The sequence below is a fragment of the Trypanosoma theileri genome, assembly GCF_002087225.1.
Source record: "Trypanosoma theileri isolate Edinburgh chromosome Unknown TM35_Tth_6_V1, whole genome shotgun sequence".
Classification (NCBI taxonomy): Eukaryota; Euglenozoa; class Kinetoplastea; order Trypanosomatida; family Trypanosomatidae; genus Trypanosoma; species Trypanosoma theileri.
In genome coordinates, this window is record NW_021639848.1 from 706411 (window position 1) to 726414 (window position 20004).

General features: G+C 40.3%; 7 protein-coding genes across 7 annotated transcripts; all 7 read right to left on the minus strand.

Annotated features, from left to right (window-relative positions):
- Positions 1–843: 843 nt before the first annotated feature.
- On the minus strand, positions 844–2139 carry TM35_000063830 (Cut9 interacting protein Scn1; the record flags this gene model as incomplete). Its single annotated transcript, XM_029023420.1, has 1 exon — positions 844–2139. One exon carries the CDS (start codon positions 2137–2139, stop codon positions 844–846), a length of 1296 nt encoding a protein of 431 aa, XP_028885444.1.
- A 1118-nt stretch (positions 2140–3257) lies between these two features.
- Positions 3258–4715, minus strand: TM35_000063840 (uncharacterized protein; the record flags this gene model as incomplete). Its single annotated transcript, XM_029023421.1, has 1 exon — positions 3258–4715. One exon carries the CDS (start codon positions 4713–4715, stop codon positions 3258–3260), a length of 1458 nt encoding a protein of 485 aa, XP_028885445.1.
- A 1151-nt stretch (positions 4716–5866) lies between these two features.
- Positions 5867–9622, minus strand: TM35_000063850 (zinc carboxypeptidase; the record flags this gene model as incomplete). Its single annotated transcript, XM_029023422.1, has 1 exon — positions 5867–9622. The coding sequence occupies one exon, from the start codon at positions 9620–9622 to the stop codon at positions 5867–5869; it is 3756 nt and encodes a 1251-aa protein (XP_028885446.1).
- A 706-nt stretch (positions 9623–10328) lies between these two features.
- TM35_000063860 (golgi SNARE protein-like) lies at positions 10329–11132 on the minus strand (the record flags this gene model as incomplete). The annotated part of the gene is made up of 1 exon (XM_029023423.1): positions 10329–11132. The coding sequence occupies one exon, from the start codon at positions 11130–11132 to the stop codon at positions 10329–10331; it is 804 nt and encodes a 267-aa protein (XP_028885447.1).
- A 1151-nt stretch (positions 11133–12283) lies between these two features.
- On the minus strand, positions 12284–13753 carry TM35_000063870 (uncharacterized protein; the record flags this gene model as incomplete). The annotated part of the gene is made up of 1 exon (XM_029023424.1): positions 12284–13753. The coding sequence occupies one exon, from the start codon at positions 13751–13753 to the stop codon at positions 12284–12286; it is 1470 nt and encodes a 489-aa protein (XP_028885448.1).
- A 2572-nt stretch (positions 13754–16325) lies between these two features.
- Positions 16326–16976, minus strand: TM35_000063880 (uncharacterized protein; the record flags this gene model as incomplete). The annotated part of the gene is made up of 1 exon (XM_029023425.1): positions 16326–16976. The coding sequence occupies one exon, from the start codon at positions 16974–16976 to the stop codon at positions 16326–16328; it is 651 nt and encodes a 216-aa protein (XP_028885449.1).
- Positions 16977–18027: 1051 nt separating this feature from the next.
- Positions 18028–19599, minus strand: TM35_000063890 (putative nucleotidyl transferase; the record flags this gene model as incomplete). Its single annotated transcript, XM_029023426.1, has 1 exon — positions 18028–19599. One exon carries the CDS (start codon positions 19597–19599, stop codon positions 18028–18030), a length of 1572 nt encoding a protein of 523 aa, XP_028885450.1.
- Between the last annotated feature and the right edge of the window lie 405 nt (positions 19600–20004).

Sequence of the window (20004 nt, forward strand, 5' to 3'; positions counted from 1 at the left end):
AAAAAAAAAAAGAAATTACTCTCTTTCTTTTCACATTTTGTAGTATCAATACTATTGTGAAACCCCAATTACATCCCCTTCTGTTCTCTCTGTAACGGTAATGAAGAAAGCGGAGGAATGCATTGTGTATATACTGCGGTAACTGTTACTGTTGTTCCTGCTTTCTGTCGGACGTGGGAATGGTGATAATGGCAATGATGATGATGATGATGATGTTATTGATGTTGCTGTTGATGTTCTCATTGCTGTTGTTCTTATTCCTTCGGGAAGTGTTGATGTTCTTCGGAGTTCAGGCCGGTGGTAAAAGTGAATTAATGGCATTTGAAGCTTTTTTCTTTTTTTTTTTTTGCTCTTTCCTTATTTTTCTGAATCACACTGGGGTATTGTATTGTATATATTATATTATATATATATATATATGTATATATGTATGGGTATATCTGCGATGAACTTTCTATTCCTTACTTCACACGTCGTTTTGTTAAGATGCCTTGAGAAAAACGTTATACAACGTCGTCTATTTCTGATATCCACTTTTTATTTACACACTCAGATACTCTTTCGATTTCTAGTCGTATAGCCATTATATATATATATATATATATTGAAAGAAGAAAAAAAATAAAAAAAAAAAGAAAAAATACATAATAATAATAATAATAATAATAATAAGGAAAGGATAGAATCAATATGAAAAAGAAATAAATAGTCTAAAAGGAAATAAAGGAATATATACAGAAATAAAAATACAAAAAGTATGTGTGGAATATATATATATATATATATATATGCAAAGAAAACACGCAATCCCCCTTTATCATCCTCTTCTTCTTTCCCAGATAATTAATCCGTATTTCCGTTTCTTCCCATTACAACTGCAAATGCCTCTTTAAATGCCTCTTCACATCCATTCCGCAGGGTCTCTTCCATCGCTGCAGTAACACTACACACAACTTCCCGCAATTCTCGCAATTGCGCACATCCCGCAGAGTCCCACACTAATCGCTCCATCACACTTCCCGTACCTTTAGACCCCAATGCCTTTACTATTCCTTCTTTTTCTCCTTCTTTTTCTTTTGTTGGTATGTGTAATTTACATTGATGATGTTCATCATTATCTTCATCTTCTCTTCTCAGTAGTGTGTGATGGGCATCTGTCTCCAACAACACACATCGCTGCTGCAGAAGGAACGGCAGTGTTTGTGTGAGAAATCCCTTCACCCGCAAACTCGTCGTGGCCCCCACCCCAAAGAACACCCGCAGCGGTTCAGATTTATGTGAACTTCTCCCACTCACCGTCAATAAAGGCACCTGTCGTTTCTTTCGAATGGCCAGCACAGACTTTGCAAACTCTATTGTGCCTGTAAAGCCGTGGAGGAGAATAGCGGGCGGTGTGTGCTCCGCCGGGAGATCCCGCAGTGTCTGCAGCATTGGGCCAAAACTGCGCACACAATGAATAGAGACAGGGCGATTGTATTCGGCTGCGAGTCGCATTTGGGCCGTGAAGAGTTCGAGTTGCACAGACGGCGGTGGGCCGCGTAGTTTGTCCAGTCCAATCTCACCAACAATGGCATGTGGATAACGGCGTAGTTTATCTTCAAGTAGAGAAAGAAGTTCCTCTGCGGTATATTCTTCTTTTTTTTCTTCCTTTTCCTCTTGTGTCGGAATACCGCTAGGGATACTATCACTATCACTATTATTATTATTATTATTATTATTCCTTGTTTCCTTCTCCTTTTCTTCCTCTTGTTTGTATGGTACAAACCATGGATGAATACCAAATCCAGGAATAATAAGTGGAGTGGAGAGTTCTCTTATGGCCGGTGTGGGATGCACCTGCACATCTCCCTCCTTCACGGCGGCTAATCTCTCAATAAGACTCCAATCGATATTGGGATGTGTACCGCAGAGAACAGCGTGTTGAATCCCACACGGGAGAGAAGTAATGTGTTTATCATTATTATTATTGTTACTATTATTATTATTATTATTATTATTATTATTATTATTATTATTATTATTATTATTATTATTATTATCTGAAGTAGTATCTACTGGTGAAGTGGGAGACTTGACGTGACAGTGAGAATCTGTGAAATACTGAAAACGATCGACAGTCTCAGATGGATCTCCAATCATTATCTATATACACCAAAGAAAATAAACAATCATCATCACAAAACAAGCATTCGAAAAAATAAAAAATAAGAGAAAAGAAATGGGGTGGTATAACGACAGAAATGAAGAAGAAAAAACAAATAGATAATAGATAAACATATGTATATATAGATAGATATATAGGAATGTATATATTTTCACACTCAGCTCTCTACCCGATTGAATCACAAATAGGTAAAATATCATCATCATCATCATCATCAACAACAACAACAACAGTCAATGCAACTAGAGGGAATCCCATATGTAAATGTATGTGTAGTTCTGTATTCATATCTTACCCGTATGAGAAGAGAGAGAAAAAAAAAAAGTGAAACAAAAAAAAAAAAACAGGCCCAACACAACAGAAGGGTAAAAAAAAAAAAAAACATATCGTGAAACGAATATAAATGCGTTTATAAATAAATATATATATATATATATTTTATATATATGCTGAGGTATTGCTATTCTCAAAATAGTAATTCCTCTTTTCCCATTTATTTTCCTTTTTTTCTTCGTTCCTCTATGTGTGTCTTTGTCTCCCACTATCTCTCTTGAATGCTGCGAGACAAAAATATAATAATAAACAGAGTTTCTGTACTCCACGATATAAACGCAGTAGTTTAATGATGCTAGAGTAGCATTCACGTATTGACAATATCTCTTTTCCTCTTTCTCCCACTCTTGTTGTTACAGAATCAACAGGAGATGGAAAACAAAAATTAGAATATCTGTCTATATTCTTCTTCTCTCTTCGCTATTACCTTTCCATTTTTCTTTCCTTTTTTTTTTTTTTTCCACCCCCTCTATCTTGTCATTTTTTTTTTCCTAATTCCTGTTATGCACTGATTTAAACGTCTGTATGGTAGTAAGGCATTCTTTCCGCCCTTTTTTTCTTTTTTTTTCTTTACTCCTACTTTTTCCTTCAGTCTTTTTCTTCTTCTCTTTTCTTATAACTTCTTCCTTCTATATAAATGAATATATATATATATATATATATATATATATTCCTTTGTATTCCTACACTATTCGTCTTTTTTTCTTTCTCTTTCTCTTCTTCTCATCTCACTTCACTCTCTCAGCTGTATGATTGCTCTTTAACTACAAGACTCGGTCCGTAGACGCTTGGTCTCGGACTCACCCAAACTGTTCCCATCATTACCCCGCAGTTGTTGTTGTTGTTGTTGTTGTTGTTGTGATGTCTGTTGTTGTTGTGATTGCGGTTGTGGTTTTGGCTTCCGCCTGGCCACCACGTGATGGACTGGCTGACTGTTGGATGCCTCTGGACTGCGGCCGGCGACCTGCGGAGGGAACAGCGAGAGGGACATACTGTTGCTGTGTTCATTCCACCGAACCGGATTTGTGAGGGACTGCGGCATGGAGAGGGCCGAGTACTCGGAATCCCCTGGTAAATGAGAAAGATATGGATGTTGTAGTGACTGCGATGGTTGTTTTTCTTTTCTTTCTTCCTCTCCTTTTTCTTCTTCTTCTTGTTCTTCTGTGGCTACTCCAGCACCGTAGAACTCCTGTGCGGTTGGCAACATCTCCGCCTCCTTCGCGGCGAACTGCGCTTGTATACATTCCTGCAATTCCCGGTACTTTCCGCCTTTCATCGCGGCGGCATCATCTCTCAATTCCCGCAACTCCGCGATGAGTTCATCTGCAATCGTACCGGGTGGAAATCCCTCAATCTCCGCAATGGCGTTTGTAAAGCGAGACTCCGCCTCTTCAAAGTCTCCCTCCTTCATATAGCAATCCGCCATTCCGTAGAGAACAGCCGCGAGTCTTCCATGTGGAACCATTTCTGGTTTCTCCTGTTGAATGAAACGATATGTCAGGAGTTCACTTTCATACTCTTTGAGGGCACTATCAAAGTCCTCTCGCTCAACATGCAGTTGTGCAATCGCGTTATGCACCTCTGCGAGGGAAAGCTGAGTCTCTATATCCTCCTCTCCACGTTGTTCCTCCTGTTTTTGAAAGCACACACGGGCCACATCCAAGTTAATAAAACACGTCTTTAAGGCCTCTTGATCCAATGGCTCTAATGCAGCCTCTACAGAACTTCGTGTTTGCAGAAGACGTAATTGAGAAAGGCCGTAATCGAGAAAGTACGGTCCACAGATGGGAGATGTGGCTCCATACTTCTTTTCAAAGTGCCGCAGCACACGGTATTGAATATCAAGTGCATCTTCATAGTGGTGTTCATTATAGTGTTTGAGACCAATGGCCCGTGTGGCCAGCGCCTCTTCATCACTAGCGAATGGAGCTGAATCCTCATCTTCCGTATCCGTATTATCATCATTATCCTCATCCTCTTCACATGGAGAGGAAGAAGAAGAAGAAGAATCCTCCTGGTCTTCTTCTTCTTCCTTCTCTGCTTCTTTTTCTTTTTCTTCTTCGTGGTGTTTTGGTATATCCACCTGCTCGTGTGCTTTCTCTTCATTCTCTCCATGGTGAAGTGCGTCTCTTGCATTCATTACGTCTACGGCAGACGATGTTGTGTTGACGGCCTGTGTTGCATCTGAACCCAACTTTGTTTGAGACGATGATTCCATTCTTGTTATTATTATTGTTGTTATTCACTTCTATTTCTTTTTTTTTTTTCCTTCCCTCCACACAGACAGAGAGAGAATGAAAAAAAAACACTAAATAAACCAGAGACTCACTCTCACTATTTGATTTGTTTTATTTTTTCCTGTTCTTTTCCTTTTCTTTTATCCCTTTTTTTTTGCTTTTAATGGCCCCACCCCTTTACTTTGTGTAATGCTTTCCAGCAGCTAGAGTAAACAAAAAGAAAAAAGAAATAAAAAGGAACCAAAAACTCTGATGTATAGCCTCAGATACAGAGATATACTTGAGATCATAATAAATTAAGTAAAACCAAATAAAGTTTGGCTACAGGGGAAAAAAAAGAAATAAAACTGAATAGATGATACAGAAAAGCTCTCATTTTTTTTTCTTTATAAAAAAAACTTCTTCTTCTTCCACAAATTACTTTTCGTAAGTTTATGCTTGGTCTCGCCGTTTTTTTTTTTTTTTTTACTTTCGTTTTTCTTTTTTTCTTTTCTTTCTTTGGTGTGCCGTTTTTTTCTTTTTCTTTTTTTTTTCTTTCTTTCCTTTAATCTTACTTCTCTCCTTACATAAGGTTAGATATATACAAGTTGTATACATATTATTTTATATATGTATATATAATGAGAGAGAGAGTGTGTGTGTGTGTATGTGTTTTGGTGTTTGTTAAGGTGTACATATGTATTGGTGTGCGTACAAATCACGACGTAAACATATATGTATATTAGTTAATTATTTATAGAGGCACACGCATACACAAAACACGGAAAGACACATAATGATGTATGTGTGTACGTGTGTGTGTGTGTGTATGGCCTAAATTTTAGAATAAAAGAAAGAGAGAAAACAAGAAAAAAAAGAAAAAAAGAGAGAGACCATTTGGATCTGTGAACTCTGATGGCAAGAGAAATAGAGATTCCAAGAACACACACACACACAACAACAACAACAACAACAAAAGAGAGAAAAAAAAAAGAAAAAAAAAATGGCAATAGATTGTTTGCGTTCGTTGTGTAAAACAAACAAAGAGAAAGAAAGAAAACCAAACAAAAACAAAAACAACAAACAACAAACGAAAAAAAAAAAAACACACAGATGTGAGAGAGCACATGTGCAAAAATACTTCAGATAAATTTCAATACTGTTTGTAGTTAAACTGCAGACGATACGCAGGAGGTTTCGCCACAACTGTTGCATTTCCGGTTCGCTTCACCTCTCGCAGTGTCCGCTCTATACCGCCGTAGGCCAAAAAGTGTGGGGTGCCGTGGTTCTCAATGCCGCAGTAGTCCAGCAGGGCGACCAGACACGCCCGGCCCACCTCGGAACTCTGCGAGAGAACACACGGAATCTCTATGTGCCGCAGCGGCAGGCGTCTTCTTCGCCCACCCACACCGTCGTGTGTGTTGTTGTCACTATCCGTTGGGCGCCTTGCCGTGTTTTGGCGTTTGGACTGCGGTGGCTGCGGTGGTGGTTGATGGGAGGCCGGCGTTGGAGCCAATAATGATGATGATAATTGTTGTGCTTGTTGTTGTTGTCGTCGTGGTCGGGCGGAACGAGAACGCGATGGGGCTGGTGTGGATGTGGATGTGACTCCATTGACATCACTGCGTGTGTTGTTATTGTTATTGTTATTACTACTATTATTAATATTATTATTATTATTATTATTATTGTGGGGACGTCGACGTATTTCATGTGTGATGGCGTAACGGGATTCCCATGATTCTCCATCTGTATTCATGCCTGTTATCAATGGACGGTTTAATGCAATCGCATCTTCACTATTCACACCATCCACATACATGCGATTGTTTGAAAAGTGTGTTAATTCCACAGTGTAGGAATGAATAAGACTTCCACCAAATAAAACGCGAGAACTGCCTTCTTTAGATGTCATATGTCCTTTACCAAAACGGCATAATGGGAAAGAAAAGACATCCTTTGCGTGTAGACTCACAATTTTGGGAAATACCATATTCCAGTGTTGTACAGTCATGGGAAGGAAGTTTCCAAACATAAACCCACTTGATTGGGAAGCGTGAGAGTGAAAATCCATGTACATAAAGAAACGCTCCCGAAAGGTTTGTTGAAGGTGATCAAATACTTTACGTAAGGCATTCACAGTGGGTTGTGTTTGTGGATTAGGATTATTATAACAACGATTAAGATTAAACCCGTTTTGATCTAATCGAGAATGACCTCGAGCCACTCCATCCGCATTTAACATGGGAACAATATAAAAAACGAAATGTTCACGTAAAAGTGCCGCCTGTGGATCACGTGAGAGAAGAAAAGAAATAGCCCCATGAATCCCATGAGAGGCGGTCACTTCACCAGGATGAACACGAGCACTTAATAAAATTACTTTCTTTCCATTATCAAAATGAGAATACGGGCCAAGAAGTGTTCGCCGTGCCGTTCCTGTTGAACCCACACCACCTGTTAAAACAGCAGCGGCAGCAGCAGCGGCGGTGGTGGCGGTTGTTGTTGGGGCACAACTCCCATCATTTCCACGACGTTTATTACGTGTTGGTAATCCCTTCGCTGTTGGACTAGTAATGACCAGTAAATGTAATTTCCGCCCATCTTGTGTATAGCACAATACACGTTCCTCAAAACGAATTCCAGAAACACTCATTTTTACTAATTGATGCCAGTGACAAATATGGCAAAGGAGATCTGCATATGTGTAGGGAACACAAAAAGCAACTTGTACAACATCCGTGCTGCGGGGAATAATCACAAACGTTAACTCTCCATCTGAGTCATTGTTAATAGTGCGATATACACATTGACCTACAGGTGTCCATTGTCGTGGGGAATTCCCCGCACGCCAGACTGGACGCATTCCATTTCGCATATATAATTTTGTATTGGGTTGAATATTAACAAGTCGAAGAGAAATCGCCACAAGTGGACGAACTCCTGCTATTGCAAATCGAAACCACAATCGCTGTTCACATCCTGGTTCTGGTTCTAACCACAAGTTATACGTTGGCTGATGTGGGGCATTCCGCATACGCTCTACACGAGCTAAATTTCCACTTTCCATATCGGATGAAAAGATTATATTTTCTTCAGGGAATCTAAATAATTTTTGATGTGAAGGAGCAGCTGTACCAAGAACAATCCCTACTTGACGTTCCCACATCTCTATAAAACCAGTAACACCACCCCAATGGGGAAAACGACCAAGCACAAAAGCTGCAGCTTGGACAATAGGATGCCACATGGGTGTTAAGTAAGGCACTGCACCTTCACTACCACAAGCTGGACCACGATCATCACAGGCACAACAGGCTAAAATAGTACCAATAACAAATTCCTGTTCAGAGAGCCATCGCTCCGCTTCCTGTTGACTAAGAAATAATAAAGATGACTTTGGTCGTGTAGCTGTCCAAGAGGCTTTACCATTTAATGTCCAATGACATGATCTTTCTCCTGCAGACTCGGCTGCGCGTAACCGTTCCTGAGAAACACGAACAATAGGTGATACCAACTGTCCCCATACCTCTGCTGGAATAGTCTCTAATGGCTGTTGTGATTGTTGTTGTTGTTGTTGTGATTGTTGATCTTGAGGTTGTCTTTGAGTCTGATTTGGAATTCCATAGCCCATCAGTCCAATGTAATCCAAACAACGTGCGAGGACACGATCATCCACAAACCATATCTTTCTCTCCATATCTAAAACAAAAGCATTATATAAACTTAATGAACGACAAATAGTGTCTGAAAGACCATCTGGTAATACATGTTCATTATTACGATGACAACGTTGTTTCTCACGTCGTGGAGGTGAAGAAGAACGTGGGGCATCTCTCCAAAATCTTCGGGCTCGAAAACGAGCCGATCGTGGAGTTCGTGAACGTCTCATAGAATTATATTCTGCCTCAGATGTTACTTGGGACATTACTTCTAGTGCAGGATTATGTAAAAGTGTAGAATCTTTCTTTTCTTCTCGAATTGCTTTCATAGATGGACTATTTCCCATATATCGTTGTACAGCTTCTTCTTCATCTTCTTCATCATATGGTGTTAATTCTTCCATTTCCTCTTTATTATCTGGTGAAGTGATAGAACCATTTCTTTGCTGTTGTCGTCGTAATTGTTGTTGACGTTCTTCCTCTTCGTCTTCTTCTTCTCGGTCTTCTTGTGTCGCATTTTCACTTTCCATTTTGAGTCGATCTTTTGCACGGGGGGTTCGAGTTATACTAGAGTTTAAACTAGAGCATTCGGAAGGAATATCATATGTAATCGCTTCTTGTTCACTAACTGTATTACGATTTCTCATTAAATGTGGTGAAGATAATGAATGTCGTTTTAAATGTAGTGTATCTTCTATAGTATTATTATTATTAGTATTAGTTGTATTATTAGTATTCCTTGTTCTCGCTGTTCCATTGTTTACATCTGTAGTGGGATGTTTAGATGTACAACAGAGATCATATTCCATCTTTGGTGAGTTTGGTAACTCTGCCCGTCCATCAGGTTCAGAGTAAAGACGTTTTAACAACTCTGCAGAGTTACTAGCACTGTTAACGCCAGTACCACGGTCAATAATAGCAATACTACCACCTTGTCTTCTGGAGTGTACAAATTCTCTTCTTCTTCTTACATTAGATGGAGATTTACGCCGGCGAGCACTAGTAACGACAGTATTACCAAAGCCACTACTACTTTTCTTACCTATTACATTACCATTACTAGTAGTAGCGGTGTTGTTGCCATTACTCTTGATAGGCTTTGTTGTTTCCTCAATGATTGTCTTGTTACAGTTTCGTATCGTCAAAACTTGTGAGGTGGTAGGGGAAACTGAATCTATCTTTGGATGTCCTTTTCGAGATTTTGATATTCCCTTCGTCAGAGAACTTTTATCTACTTTAACCGACATTTGTTTCCCACCACTACCACTCTTTCTCTCTCTTCCTCCTCTTCTCTTCTTCCTTTCTTTTTTTTTTTTTTCTATCTCTCAATTTCTCTGTATGTATATATATATATTTGTATATGTGTATGTGCTTGTTTTTCTTGTCTGTTTTTTTTTTTTCTTTTTATTTCTTCTCTTGTTTCCCCTTTATCACCCTCTTTTTTTTTTCTGCTTTTCTTTCCTTTTTAATCGGTTTTGTGTGTACTCCTTTGAAGCGCACCGCACACTAGCTCCAGCAGAAGCGCACTGTCTACGCGATAAAGGACGTGTAGACGAATATGTACTGATGTGCGTGAGTATGTGTGCGTTCTACACATGTAGTGTGAGAAACAGAGAGAAAAAAGAAAAAGAAAAAGAAAAAAAAAGAAAAAAAAATGATACCGGAATGTTAGGAAAGAAATCTAATAAAGAAACAAAAAAAAAACACACACAGAGAATAAAAGAAAAAGAGATAAATAACGATTCACAAGAATAAAAAAAAAAAAAGATTAAAGAAAGAAGGTGTGTAGAACTATAAAACGTAAACAAGAAATATATATATATATAACTCCATAAACACTATTTTATTTCTTTCTTTTTCTTTCTCTATTTCTGCCGCAATCAATACCACCACCACCACCACCAACTCCTTCCTCTCTCTCTCTCTCTCTCTCTCTCTCTCCTCTTCTTTTTCTCATATAAAGAAGACGGTGATAAAGAGACAAATTCCAACAATGGCGCCCAGCACCACCGCCTCGCGTCGACGTCTGCTGTCAATGCGGCCCAACACACTTTTGATCACCGGCACCCGCTCGGCAATCTGCAGCACGCGGTCCTCCATCCGCATGAACCGCTCCCGCTGCCCGCGCAGTCCCTCGCGCGACTCCTCCGCCTGCTGGAGGATCTGCTGGACCCGCCGCTGGGTGTGCCGCAGCGCCGACTGCTCCTCCACCAGCAGCCGCACCCCGTCGTGACTGCCGCCCGCCCCGCCGCCGCCCGCCCCCGCGAGAGTCCCCGCGACCGCCGGCATCAACTCCGCCCACTCGCGCCGCCGCCGGAAGTCCGCCACCACCCGCTGCACCGCCCGCCGCTTCTCCGCCACGAGGCGCTGGAACCGGTCGGTGTGCGTGTGGGCCGCCGACGCCGGCGGGAGGCCGCGGGCCACTTCCGCCATCGCGTCTACGATGGACTCAAACCGCAGCAGCGCCGCCTCGAGCTCCGCGCGCTGGCGGTCAAAGTCCTGTTGGGTCTGCTCCAACTTCGCCAGGCCGTCCCCGGCACTGTGGCCACTGCTGCTACTCACATTCGTCTGGAGAGTGTTGTGAATGGTGTTGCCGCCACTGCTACTACTACTACTACTACTACCAAAGCCAAACCCGTTGGAACTGTCACCTATACGTGCAGTATTCTCCAATGCGGTGAGTTGATGCTCAATGAGACTGTCTATATTACGGGCATCATTCCGCAGTGATTCCCATGCACGCTGTTTGCTTTCCATTTGTTCTCGTTGTTATATATTTTTTTCTCTTTCGTATTTCTCTGTTCGTTGCTGTTGTTGTTTCTTTCTTTGTTTCGAAGGCAATATATATTTACACAGACAGAAACCCAAGTCACGCACTAATAAATAAAGACGCACGCAGAGAGAGAGAGAAAAAAGAAAGAGATACACTGATACTCTTCCTCTCTAATACTCTTTCTTCGTAAACCTACTTTCAAATCAATACGCGCCTTTTACACAACTCCTTGTTTTTCTTTTTGTGAATCTTCTTCTCTGCCTTTCTTCCTTCTTTCTTTTTTTTTATGTAATGGGTTATGATTTGTTTCTACGCACTGCTCACACTGCCTGTTGATGCCACTTTACCTTAAGAAGTAGAGATGGCACGAAACCGCTTATGTTTGGCTTGTATGTGTGCACCTAAATAATAAATAAATAAATAAATAAATAAATAAAAAGAAAACGATCAGAAACAACCGAAAAACAAATAAGAAGTTCATTTAAAAAGATATGATTAATTTATCACAAAGATCATAAAACGAAAATTGAAAATAATAACAATAAATAATAGTAATAATAATAGTAGTAGTAAAGTTATTATTAATAATAGGACGTCCCAAAGCAAGGAGAAAGAAGAAAAAAAAAGGAAAAGAAGAATCAAGAGCAGCAAGTCGTTCAATGCACTCTGTTTAAATTAAAATAGGCGTATACGTCTTGGAAAGTGTATTTATCTACACTAATAAAAAAGTATACAATTCTTCTCTTATAGCTTTTGTGGTTTCTTTCAGTTAAATGTTTGATAATGGAGTCATACATTATTTTGTTTCTTTTTATTTTTTGTTGTTGTTGTTTTGAATCTTGCTTTCCCATCTGTGAAGTCCTGTCTAGAACGCTCTTCTACTTTTCTTTCTTGTTTCTTTTCCTTTTCTTATTCATGCCTTACAGCCGTACCATTTAGTAGGCTGAAAGAGAAATAAAACAAAAAGAAGAATAAAAAAAAAAAGTTAATAAAAGCAATACATAAACAGACATCCCCCTTATTGTACGTGTCTACCACCAATTACATAATAATAATATCCACACACACACACATACATACAAACCAGCTCTCTACTGTTATTTCGATTTTTTTTGATTTTTTTTTTTTTTTTTTTTTATGATTGGCGACACGTGGCTCTCACAGTTTCTTCACATAAAAGCCGAAGATAGGGCCGCACCACAAAGTCACGATCAAACATCTGCAGTCGGTGAGCATCTAAAGAAGAAATAACTTGTGGCATTTTTGCAGAGTCTGTGCCAACATCATACGTGCGTACATGCCGTAAGTTTCCTGCAATGTGTACTGTCTGTTCCATGATCTCTGCTGCGTAGGCAATACAAATTTCATTAAATGAGGCACTGTGAATAAGTTGATGAAAGAAACCTGCCGCTTGATCTCGTGTTAATTCCTCACGGCGATAGGCCGCCTCATGAGCGGCACGTTCTTCTGATGAAATATCACGTGAGGGACCAAATACACTTTCCATAGCCCGTTGATTTCGTTTACGCTGGGAAGCGGAACTGCACTCATCCGTCAATACTGCCGTGGATCCTGAAGGGTATTCAATAATGGCATCATCATCATCACTATCATTATCATCACTATCTGAAAAAGGAGATATCAGACCTTTATTACCGGAATCACGACTATTGCTACGGTAGCCGTTTTTGCCATTATGATCAAATTGATTATGATTTTCATGATTATCATTATCATTATTATTTGTATCAATACCATTCTCTTCTGTGGATTTTCTCACTGGCGGTGGTGTTAACCAATCAGACCATACCACTTGATCTTCAAATACCTCAGAAATTTCTTCTAATAATTCCTGTAAATCTCGTCCTGTAACTATACCAGTTGCACTAAATACATGTGGAGGTCGACGATCCAGTGCATCCTCCACTACACGTCGTGCCATCTCTACTACACGTGGAACAGCAAGATGTAATAAAGCTTCTACTGAAAATCCACGTTCTGCATCTTTCCTTTCAATATCATCTTCATTATTCATCATTTGTGTTAATGGAGAATCTAAACCCATCTGTTGTTCCATCTTCTCCAGAATAGTTTGCATGATAAGGTTTTGAGTACCGCCTGACCACCAGGAACGAATTTTCGACACCACAGTCCCACCACGTGAACCCTGTTGTTCCTCACGTCTACGAAGTAATGCCACTAACACAAGTGTCATCATCTTCACTACATATAAAGTAATTGTTAGACTATGCACATGGGCGGCGCTGAGTATTCCTACTAGTGTAAGTTTGAAGAGTTCTTTTAAACCAGAAAGTTTCGATTCACGGTCTACTGCCACTCGTAACTGATCCTTTACCGCATCAATACCAAGGGATTTAATAAGAAGAGTCTTCGTCGTACGTTGGTGTGCACGTGCGGCGATAATACCTCGATCATAGCCTTGAGGGAGATAAGCCTCAATGGCGTACTGTACATCATTACGAGTGAGGAGTCTACTTCCCTGATCACGCTGTACAAAGTAGGTAGCACCAGCTGCCATTACTAATAATACTTTACCAGCAGATCGCACCTCCTCGTCGAAGAGGTCACTGAAGAAATCCTGCATTTGTACTTCCGTTCGCTTTTTGTTGTTGTTGTTGATCTTCTTTTGTTATTGTTATTGTTATTGTTATTCTTTTTCTTTTCGTTTGTTTATTTGTTTGTTTTTGTTCTTTCTTTGCTTACCTGATGGACACACACTCAAACACTGATGATCCGGTTCTCGTGGTTAAATAATGTACCTCAACCCCCACCTTCACTTTTGTTTTTCCTTCTTTCTACCTAGATATATATAAATATATATGTATATTACTTTCTCAGTCTGTGTATATCTTGCGTGCAAAGATAAACCCTGAATAAAAAAAAAGGAGCATAAAAAAACAAAGTGAACACGAGAATAATGAGCCGTATGAGGGAAAATGACTGAACTTCTTCATATGGAGGTGTTAACTCTCTCCAGCGGTCACCAACACCATCAGGAATAACACTCTCCCATAAAAATAAAAAATAAAAAAAAAAAAAATATATCACCATCATGAACCAACAAGAACAAAGAATAATCTAAACCTTGCTTTACCTCCACCCCTTAATAAATCAAATAAAAAGAAGAATCAAAGAGTAATATATAATAATTTTCTGAAAGAACCATACCCTCCCCATAAAAAAATAAAAGTGCATCCCAATTATTTTCCTCTCTATAGTTGTTTTCCAATTAATACCAGAAATGACGAAATGGAAGTGCTGTGAGAAGCCCTTTTAACCCACTCCCCGCTCTTCCCAATTGCAAGTTCCACACCCTTTAGAGACTTCCATATTGCTGCGGTTTTCCATCTAGATATGCTATCCGCCGGATTGTCCTTTGAGGCGACGTAACTTCACGTGGCTCGTATTCCATGTGATCACAAAAATCTCTATTTATGCCCTTGGCCTCTGGAGCTAACACCTGTGAATGTGCATGTTTCCTTTTTGCATAAATGTACACTATCGTTGTGTTGTCTATACGAATAGGCAAAGGACCAGTCAAATGTGTTTTAAAACTAAGAAAAACTAGATGGACTGCACGCACCTCCGCTTGGGATATCATCACTTAAAGAAACCGTGTTTTCCTTGTGGTTAAAGTGTACTCCCATGAAATCATATTCTTTTGTGTTTAACTGTTGGTCCTCAATAGTGACTCTACAACTTTGCAATATTATGTATGTTTTGCCCTCCCCAAACTTCCCACCTTTTCGTGTGGACCACTTATTCTCATGTTATCAATCCAAAGATGTATTTTTTATAGCTTGGGTACTGAATACTTCAGCAATACCAATAAAGGATCACCAGCCAGAACTCTTGTAATAGTGTTTTAAAATCTCAGGACTACATTTGTAGTCCATGAGAAGGCGAGTGAACTCAACGAGTTTGCCTGATTCCGTGCGGAAACGGAGACTTGCTCGTATGTTCACCGGTAGAGTCGCCTGGAAAAAGAATGCCTTTAAATCAAATAATGAAACGGTATTGGTGGTGCCGAATGTTTCTTCTGCCGCTTTACGGCTGCCTGTATGAAAGGGATCATCCTGTTTTTTTGAGGGTCAATGGTATCCTCCCAAATGTCCTGCATCTTCACTCCGGGATAATCCTTAACTGTTTGTATTATCTGAAGATCTCTGTAAAGCTATCATCCCATTTGAGCCTTTGGTGCCGTAATCCCTTCACTGCTAATAGTGTTCGTCCATTGCACAAAATTTTTCCATACGGCGGTATAGGCTGCGCCAGTATTTGCTGATATGGGAAAAAAAAAAAATTTTTGATATTCGGTTAACACTTGGCTTGGTGGTGTCTCCACTATATAATTCATCATTCCTTCAACAGTCCGGATTTTCTCCTCCCGCCTGGCTCCTACATTCCAACCCAACTGTTGAAATTCCTGTGTTCCTGGATAACATGATTTTGGGGGTTCAACATTAACCCGTAGGGTGTGGTTAACCCTCTCTTTCCAGAGCTTGTGGGAGACATCTTCACGTGTTTGTGTGGAGATGTTTTCTTATTTCCAATTCCGCTCCTTGATTCTCTCGTTGCGAGGGTTTTTTTGTAATGCTGCCAGAACTTGCGCTTCTGTTTCTTCTCTTTGTGTTTTTTTTTCTTTTTTTTTTTCTTTCGGTCATGGCTGCCTTTAGAAAGTCTGGGTTCAGCGGCAACATTATAGCGGACAAGGGAGGCACCCAGAGACCCTCATGTCGTAATTTTATATGGGTTCACGTGAACCATTTCAGGGTGTCGTTTTCAAATATTAACGTACCGTCAATGTTTATAAATTACATGCGGGAATTCTTCTGGAGAAAAGTCAAATGAAAAAGCCGCAGGTCCATTATGGCGCACAAATGCTGTGAACGCCTACGTGCTGATTTACCACTCTACTTCTGTATACGACGAGACGGATTGTAGTTAACATTTTACTTGCTTTTAAACTTACTTTCTTCAGTAGCTTACGTTTGGCAAACTGTGAAGAAGAAAAAGAAAAAAAAACAAAATTGGCGCAAGGTTCGATCATTCTTTTCGCAAGCTGTCAGCCTTTTTCTTTTCTTTTCTTTTCTGGATTCCCTTTTCTCATTCCTCTTGTTTTTTTTTTTTCCTTTTTCTTCCTCCTCCTTCTGTTTTCACTCATCTTGCTTACGCCGTTTAATATCAAACACCTGCATGGTGAGAGCCCCGCTCTGCAGATCCCCCGCCACCCGGTCGGAAGCCACTGGCCGCCGCCGCATCGCCTTCTCATCCTCCACTTCAATTGTTAATATTCCAGTCGACTCATCAAGCCAGACTTTATGTGTGCGCTGCACCACAATCCCACGGGTTACTCGCAATCCTCCTCCTCCTCCACTACCACTACCACTAGTTGTTGCTGTTGTTGTTTCCCAATGCGGCCGTAGTGGATAGGTTGGCATTTCCATTTCCTGCACGGCATTATCACCACCACTATGTACATTCCCATCCCCTTTACTTTTATCACTTGTCACTATTGGCTCTACTTCTATTTCCTCTCCGGTTTCAATGGAAACAAGGAAATTATGCCATGGACACCGCAGACATGCCACCTTCCCTGCAGAGAAGGTATCTTCAATGTCCATTACTTCACCTTCGCCGAGTGGTCCAGAGCTGTGATAACACGGACTGTCTATGGCGTACAGCCGATCATTATGCAACAAGACAGTAACAAAACGGTACGGATCCTCCAGCAGGAAATGTGCACGATTCCGCTGTTGCCGCAGCCGCTCATACGACCAACCATCATACATGTGTTGATTGGACATTGGCTCATCCTACGAGGATGAGAAGATGAGTAGGAGTGTGATTATATATATATATATAAAGAAAAGAAAAGAAAAAAAAGAAAAAAAAAAGATAAATAAAAGGAACAAGTAAAGAAAGATTAAAAGAAAAACAACAATCATATCCAAGAACCGATTCACAAGTTACAGAAAATAAACGAAAAAGGAAAAAGGATAAAAAAGTATTAATTCCAACATATATATATACTTTTTCCACTGCTGTACACAGGACAGTACACAAAAAAAAAACAGAAGCACAAACAAAAATTTATCTGAAGGGGGGTTGTTTAGTAACCATTTTAAGTTGCTACTGCTTCTGCTCATCATGTGCCATCACCTAATATCGAAGGAGTGCAATAGAAAAACGTGATAATAGAAGATAATAATGGGGAGAAAGAAGAAAAATTTATTAAAAAGAGTGTTTAGATAGAAAGATAATAAAAGAAAGAGAGAGAGAAATGTTTTAATATGATAGTAAGAACAAAAGTTTGTATTACAAAAAAAAACAAAACAAAACTGTGGAATATACGAAAGAAAAAAAAAAAAAGACCATAAGAAAAATTAATATAAACTTTATTAGTGGTGCCTCCTTTTCTTTTTTGATTTTTTTTTCTTTTTTTTTTTTTTTCTTCTTCAACTACTATCACTACATCACAACATAATCGCACCACTACTACCACTATCCCAACCAAAACACAAACCACGGCGCAGGAGAAGGGAGTTCTCTTTTTTTTTTTTTTACTTTCAATATATACGTATATAAACATATATATATACATATTTATGTACATATGCACATAAATGTATTCTTTTTTTTTCTTTTTTTTTTTTGTTTTTGTTTCCCCCACCTTGCTTCGCTCTATACTATAGATTTAACCATACAAAAGTGGTCTGCGGTATGAGCTGCAGGAAAAGAGAGTCAATAACCGATGTAAAACAAACAAACAAACAAACAAACAGACAAAAAGTCAGACAAACAAAATTTTTTTTTTAAAGAACAAAACAGAAAAACTGTCATCGATGTATCTCTCCGCTATGCCCACCCATTCTGCTGGGTGAGTGCGCGTTGACGCTTACATGTAGCCGCAGCAGCCGCTGCCGCTGCCGCTGCCGCTGCCGCTGCCATTGCTGTTGTTTTCTCACGTGGATCTACAAATATATTACTCAGACTGCAATTGCAGCCAAGGCGTGGAGAACTGTGCCGCATGATGGCATCATCCAGTGCCTTTGCGGCGTGATGAAACATTCCCAACACTTCCGGTAATCGGTAAGAGGCAGCCGTGAGGTCCGGCCCTCCTCGCAGCACAACGGCTGGCTCTGCTGCTAATGGGGTTTCTGTTGTTGTTGTTGTTTCTGATGTTTCTGTTGTGGTAGTATTAGTGGTAGTAGTGGTAGTGGTTTCCGTTTCATCTGGTGTGGCGAAGGCATCGTGCAGGCCGTATCCATTAATAAAAGTATGTGATGAGGCGTAGTACCAGAAATTACGTAAACGTCGTGGGGTTATATTGCGTTGAAGCCTCTCCCCTGCCCCTTCCTCCTGCAGGAATCGACGTACAAGCATGTAGAGAGCGGTAGAGGAAAGACCGCCGTGGAAGAGGGAGTTAAGGCCCCATTGTTTAAGTGCCGCTTTTGTCACAATGATGAGTTCTCGCGCCCCGCGGTGGGCCGCAAGCCACGCACGTTGTCGCTGCAACACATCCGCCACGTGTGTGAGACCAGAGACGCTGATATCGCAGACAACGCCACTGAAAGGATCGCGGATGTTCACCACAGGTACACGGCAGAAGTCGTACACCTTAACAGAGAATCCATCGTGTGCGAGACGGTCGCTAAGCTGGTAGAGTCGGCGCAGGCGTCTCGCCCGCACTTCCATCGCAGCAGTTGAAGTCGAAGTAACAACATCATTATTATTTAAAGTAGTAGTATTAGTCGTAGTGTTAGTAGTGTTGGTAGTGGTATTAGTAGTAGTAGTATTAGTAGTAGTGGATGCGGCTGTTGTTGTTGTTGTTGCAGCAGCTGTGGTATCATCATCTTCAAAGAGAACTGTGAGATCCACATCTGAGGAAGGGATAGAAAGCCCAAGGGCGAAACTACCATAGACGAGAACTCGTGTTGTAGGACCCCACAGTTCACCCACAATATTCTGCACCCTCGTAATAACTTCCTGTCGTTGACGTTCCTCTTCAGTATTAAGTGTAATATATGAAATAAAGTCCCGCAATTCCATTGTGAGCCCATCCTCCGTTGGTGGGTACAATGCGGCTCTACACCACGCCGGCTGTACGCTTTGCAGTCGTATTTCTCGACGTAATGCCGCTGCCGCTGCTGCTGCTGCTGCTGCTGTTGTGGTGGTTGTTGCTGTTACTGTTGCGGTTGCAGTTGCTGTTGGTGGTGGTGTTGGTACTGTTGCTGTCATCGTTGTTGTTGTTGATGCCCTTGTTCTTACATCTGCTGGTTTTGCGGCTGCACAAGGTGGTCTATACGGCGGTGGCCGTGTATTCCTTTGCCTATTTACCATGGGCTTCGGTGTTACTTCAGTGGATGTGGCTCGCTGACGACGATCGTTATTATCATAACGCAACGCTGCTCCTACGGTGTTCTCCATATCAAATTTATATATTTTTTTCTTTTTTTTTTTGTTTTTGTTTTCTTCTTTGCTCGTTTATTCTTTTTTTTTTGTATTTCTTTTCTGTTTTCTTACCTTCCTTCTTTCCTTCTTTTTTTAATATATATATATATATATGTATATATGTATATATATATTCTTTTTTTCTCTTGACTCTTTGTTTCTTCTTTTCTTTTTTTGTTTCTTCTTCCTTTTCTTTCTTTACACGATCTTCCAGGCAACGACAAATACACGCACCCCTCTATTATTTCGTTGTGTTTTTTCCCACAAACAGACGCAAACGCAAAGAGAAAAAAAAAAAAAATGGGGGCTCCCTCTCTTCCTTTCAGGTATAAAAGAAAGGACAATAAAAGATTAGTAGAAGAAAAGAGAGAAAAAAAAAAA